The following is a 6,000-nucleotide window of genomic DNA, read 5'->3' as shown; positions in this document are numbered from 1 at the left end:
AAATTAAAGGACAACATACTGTAGACACTTCAAAAATGTCAGGTGACCAACTAGTGAAATTCACCAAATTTTGGTTAAGAAAATTTTACAGTAATAGAATAACACCCATGCCTCCTTTTCTAAAAATTACAGCCAAAATTCTAATTCTTTTTTTTAAAAAAAGATTTTGAGAGAGACCATGAGCAGGGGGCAGGGCAGAGGGAGAGGGACAAGCAGACTCCTTGCCAAGCTGGGAGCCTGATGTGGGGCTCGATCCCAGAACCCAGAGTAAGTCAGGTGCTTACCATCTGAGACACCCAGGCACTCCCAACAATTCTCATTCTAGCTTACATTCAGTATTTACCTGTGTGAATTGTCCTACATGGTAAGGTTCGACAGGTTTATAGATCAATTATTATGTGGGGCTGAGCCAGCCCAGTGTCCCTTGTTTCTGATAATGCTTATTTGAAATCTGAAACATCTCAGTTCAAAAGGGACAAAGCATGAGGCCATAAAATCGTCTTATCTAAGATTGTGAAGGTGCACGCGTCTTTGTAACTTTTAAAAGGACTTTAAAAGTTTGCTATTTAATAGTCTCTCATCTGATTACAGCATTATTTAAGTATGAATCTACTTGGCTGATAAAAGTAAACAGAAACTCAGAATGGTAACTGATTGTGAAGTCATGACTTAAGAGCTTGAGATAGTACATAAAATTGGAGAAAAAAATGATTCTTTATTGAAAAATACCAATAATACTGACAGACTTCAAAAGCAATTCACGCTTCCAGAATACAAAGTGTACTTAATACATTTTTTCAAAACTTTTTGCATTTCAAACAAAGTTAGCATTTTTGTAAATCAAATTTGATAACCCGACTAAAAATATTTTCCAGCTTTATTATTTAAACAGCTCCACAATCTTTAAAGTGGGGACCATGAGGCGGGCAGGAGCAGAGGGGCAGAATGCACCTGGGACTGCGCAGCAGTCTACAGCAACATTTCCCACAACTTCAGTGCTGGAAACAAAATACTGCACAAGACAGCTGCCCTCCAGTGTCAGAGAATCTTGGGAAACAGCATATCAAAAGATAGCTGGCTTTTCTTACAATTTCTACTCTTTCATTTAAGATTGCTTTTTGAACAAAATCTTTAAGAATGCCACTGTAATTTATTTCATCCAATGAAAGAAATGAACTGTTACCATCAAAATGGCCTTTGCCAAGCTGTAATAATTCTATGCTTTTTTAGATGCAAAAAAAATTAACACATATGCAAGTTTAATTTGAAACCACACAAATTAGGTATGTAGGCTCAGATAGTAGCAGTGTTCACTTTTATTACTAATAGCTTAACTGGAACAGCCACTCTATTCATTCCACCAGCAGAAATAGCAGCACCAAGATCTAAAATTCTTTATGTATAAAAAGCTTATGTCATTATCCAAGTCCCATTCTTTGCATGCTCCAATTCTTGTTATCTTATTTAACATAAAAGCAACAGGATTTGGAGAGTTACTGTTTGCTGTATTAAAACAGTTATACAGCATCTTGTACTGTCAAAAAGCAAAATACTGTGAACGGCAGCCCTTCTTCACAGCTCTACACTTGAAGCTGCCAAGCATTCACTGCTCGTGCCAGCAGCGGTGTTTCCACAGTAACGTAGCAAAAACTAAAGGAATCATGGCACAATGGATTTCTGAATTCTTTTATCTACCATTGGTCCTGGGGCTTAGTACCATCCCCTGTAGACTATATCTGCTGATCATTCCATTATCTTTAATGGAGGAAAGGCATCAGGTCATATAGCGGGTAATGGCTCTCAGAGCGTAGAGGAGTTCTGCTTGCATCCTAGCTTCTATAAGAAGCAGATTAACATGAACCTGAATATAAAACACAACACAATTTAAGGTAGGGTTATAAGCATTCCCAATCAGTTTCTCAGTGCAGCTAAAACTCCCTAAACTAAGTACATTTTCTGTGTGCTACTGAATAACTTAGAAGTCTTGACTTTGTCTAAAATGAAAGCCATCTAATGTTCTTCTTGGATAGACACTGGCTTTTATTTATATCTGATCACATCCCTTCTTGGAAGTTTGTTACATTTCAGAAAATCTAGACATTGCTTTATTAGAATACCAACTTCCCCTGCCAAATCATTTAATAATTTCATTTTTAAAAGAATATCTCAAAGACCAGATATTTCTATCTATAAACAAGCAAAAAAGAGCTCTTGCAAAATGGTCTTCTTTCTCCCAAGCAGTGACAGCCAGGCCAGCATTTCTGAAGTGGGACCAGCTACCTGTTTTTATTCTTTTACTCTAGCACTATAATGAAGTTCCTTCCAAGAGATACCAGGGATAGATGTGCAGGAATGTTCTTCTCTGGGTTGGAAGAGGTGATGGAAAGGGTTTGAGGGCCATTAGATTAGCTGAAGGAGAATGAGAATCATGGTTGAACAAACCACAACAGGTACATACCTTCTCAGAGTGCTTAAACTGCCTCCAGAAGCTATCATACATTCTTTTGGTAACTTTTTCGGGAGTGCAAACAACAGTTTTGATATAAACTTTAAAGCTACGGTCCAATAGCTGGTTAATTTCACCATAGTCATAGTCATCATATCTGTTAAAAGACAAAATAAGAATTATATTTTCAATATGTACTCTGTTTTCTTATGAAATTATGGACATGAATAGTAAATTCTTCTTCCCTCTCTGTCCCCCCAAATAACTGCTTTACAATGTTTAATTGGGGGTGGATAAGTGAACAGAAAGGGATGAAACAAAAGTTAGGGAGAAGAACAAAATCTGCCAGTGCTCAAGCAGGAGTATATATTTATAATCATAAAGAAGCAAACACACTGAGGAAATTGTGGGAAAAGCTTGAGAACTGCTGAAGTTAAGAATTCCACAAATCAAACAATATTTATTATTGGTTACTCTTGCAATGATATATAGATGGTAATCCACTTACGTAAATGAAAACAGTTACAATTATCCCTTTTTTCTCTCATGTTTCCAGGAGTTTCTGGGATCAGATGAGGAAAAAAATGGTGGGGGGTTGGCAGACGATTATTCCAGAGGGAAGGATGATCTATAGATGGCCTCATAGTGTCTACACTTAGGAAAGGCTATTCTTTAAGCTGAGATGGTTGTATGCAGCAGTGTCTGCTCTGCCCCAGTGGGTGATGGTTTCTAGAACAGCCAGAGACTGAAGTCTCTTATTTGGTATTCAGTGGAAAAGGAAAAAAAAATTCTTCTGAAGCTGGCTTTACTACTATTCTGGAGGCGGTGAGTCAATAGTCTGGTCACCGATAAAATTAACAGCAAGAGAAAGCCTGATTTTACAGCTAAAATAATCAAAGTCTTATAGTGTGGAGTTTGTGTGTATATGTTAGAAGGTGGTATATATGTAATGGTTGCATTTCCTTTATAACATAATATGCTGAATACCTAACAGTCGGGACATGAAAATTTTGCATTTTGATGATGTATCATGGGATTAGGTAGTCCTCAGAAGGAGCTTGAGAAGAGCTAGGAGGGCACTACAAGGATACCAAGTTCCAAGAAGGAGATATCATCAAAGATGTTTGAGGACACACTTTTCCTTTATGCTCTAGGACCAGCTTGCATGCCCTCGTCTTCCCTGGAGGCATCTGTCACTTAACTCTTGTCAATGTCCGTAACTCCCTTCTGCCTAGCTAGGAAAGAGTCATTCATAAGCAACATAAAAATAAGCTATTGGGGACGGGGTGGTTTTGAGCATTTGTATATGTGTGTCTTGCATGTGTGTTCCAAGCACCTGAATAATTGAGTCCAGAGGAAAATACTTCTTTGTAAACATAAGAAAACAGACTAACCTTATTCCAAACATGCAGTGAATATAGTTCCAAATAGCTCGTCTAAGCATTGAGGTATCGACATCTTTGTGCATTGCCATTGTATTATAAGTAAGATTGTAAGCAATGTGAAATTTTTCATCAATCAACTGTCCCACATCTGGATAAAGGCGATTTACCAAAGAATAACCATGGTCTTCCCAGCAATAGTCCTAAATACAGAAAACAGAACAAATGCGAATAATTAAAATGTGGCCAAGTATAGTTCTATGTCTACTGCTCTGTCGATGGTGAGATTACTGGCAGTTGGAATCCCCTGCCTTTCTAGTGCATCCTAGTTCCCAGCTTGACCTGAAGTATAATCTGATGTTTTCAATTTCTATACTGCAGCACACAAAGCTTTTGTAACTCAGTGAGTGTAAAAAACCAATGGGGTTCTTTCTTACACATAGACTACCCATTTTCAGCTTCCTCTCACTCTGTCCTCATTCAGCATCCAGAGGCAACCTATCCCAGAAGTCCTCTCTTCTTTTCCATCGCTGCAGCTATTCCAAGAGTCCTCAAATTTTGTAAATTTTTAATTCAGAACCACTATTCATTCCTTTTCCTCCTCCCTCCTTTCTCTTAGTGCTGAGTTTCCTAATTCGTTTTCCTACATTAAATCTTCCTGCTTCCTTTCTTTCTACCTCAAGCAAAATAAGCCCCTACACTACTAGGTTGCTCTCATATTAATTTTCCTGGAACACCTCTTTGGTATGTTATCACTCTGATCCCCAAACCTACAAACCTGACCAATTTTTTTTTTTAAAGATGTTTATTTATTTGACAGGCAGAGAGGCAGGCAGAGGCGGGGGGGGGGGGAGCAGGCTCCCTGCTGAGCAGAGAGCCCAATGCAGGGCTTGATCCCAGGACCCTGGGATCATGACCTGAGCCGAAGGCAGAGGCTTTAACCCACTGAGCCACCCAGGTGCCCTCAAACCTGACCAATTTTAAACTAGCTTCCCACTAACCAGAAGTAGGGATCCTTTGCTTCAAGCACTCAGGAGCCCAGCCAATTTCTTTATGATCCCTTCCCTCACTCTGTCTCTCAACTGAAGCTCAATTATTGCCGATAGTCTCCTCTGCTTTCCAATGCCCATGCTTCTGGATCATTTAAATCTTTCAAACCCTAACTTACTCCATAAAATTTCCAGTCTACATGATCTCTTCAATTCTATTTCATGACACAATTATACTATCAAGTAGAAATATTCTGTAACTCTTCCTTGTGCCAAATTTTTGTCCCTATAAACACCATCTTCATCACTTGAGCAAAGAAACAAAATCCTATAGGTCTCAAATATTCACATTTCTGATAAAAGTTAACATTAGCCCTTCACAATAATTAAGGAAGCTGGAGTATCAACTCATCTGAATTAAATACTTAACTATCTAAATATTTATGCAATAGACTATTTAAAAAATATACTTAGGCTGCAGTATGTTTCTACTAATCAATTGGATTGGAAGCAGTCTTAACAAAGCTTAGAGCATGGAATAAATATTTGCTAATTAATTGATGATTTTCAACTTTTATTGTGGAACCAGAGAACATAGCTACTGTTGCTCCTGAGAGATGTTTGCAAAGCACTTTTAGCATTGTGCCTCCTGCTAAGCAAAAACAAAGAAGGAGCCTGGTATCCTAGAAGATGACTAGGTCCCTAAGTTTCATGAACTCAATATATACACAACTGTACTGAGGGAGTTTTACTGTGTATTTCAAAGTTAGTGATCGGGGAGCTAAAGGAACTGGGTCTACCAACCATAATTCTATTCCCTACATCACTTAATTTTATTCACTCTAAGAGATAAGTGCTAAGTACTTTTGGAATAACATTTATGTGAATCCTCATTGCTTCCAATAACACTCAGTACACATTTTAAAGGGAATTAGGATACTGTAATTGTCCTGATTAATTTTCTATTGTATCTGTAAAAACTCACCCAAATTAAAAACAAAACAAAAAGAAAACAAAAACTTACTCTCTCTAAAAAGAATAAAGTGTATCTTTCACTTCTGATTTTTTTTTATCTTCTTTCCTTCCACCCACATACATATAATGCTTGAGTTGCTGGGGACATTTCTCTTGTCACTCAGGCCTGGTGCATATCAGAGCCTTGTTGTAGCACTGGTGCTCAACA

At 38.0% G+C, this 6,000-nt stretch overlaps 1 protein-coding gene across 2 annotated transcripts in view; it reads right to left on the bottom strand.

Moving 5' to 3' along the window:
* Window positions 1-691: 691 nt before the first annotated feature.
* SESN1 (sestrin 1) overlaps window positions 692-6,000 on the bottom strand; it is a 116,825-nt gene continuing 111,516 nt past the window's right edge. For both annotated transcript variants that reach the window (XM_080805475.1, XM_080805476.1), the window contains exons 8-10: window positions 3,841-4,031; window positions 2,459-2,603; window positions 692-1,861 (exon numbers count right to left, since the gene is read on the bottom strand). In XM_080805475.1, the coding sequence (XP_080661601.1) occupies window positions 1,775-1,861; window positions 2,459-2,603; window positions 3,841-4,031 (423 nt within the window). In that variant the 3' untranslated portion in view covers window positions 692-1,774. The remainder of the gene's footprint in view (window positions 1,862-2,458; window positions 2,604-3,840; window positions 4,032-6,000) is intronic.

This window comes from Martes martes (assembly GCF_963455335.1).
Source record: "Martes martes genome assembly, chromosome: 6".
Taxonomy (NCBI): Eukaryota; Metazoa; Chordata; class Mammalia; order Carnivora; family Mustelidae; genus Martes; species Martes martes.
The sequence above is the reverse complement of the archived record's forward strand: the minus strand, read 5'-3'. Positions and strand labels throughout refer to the sequence as shown.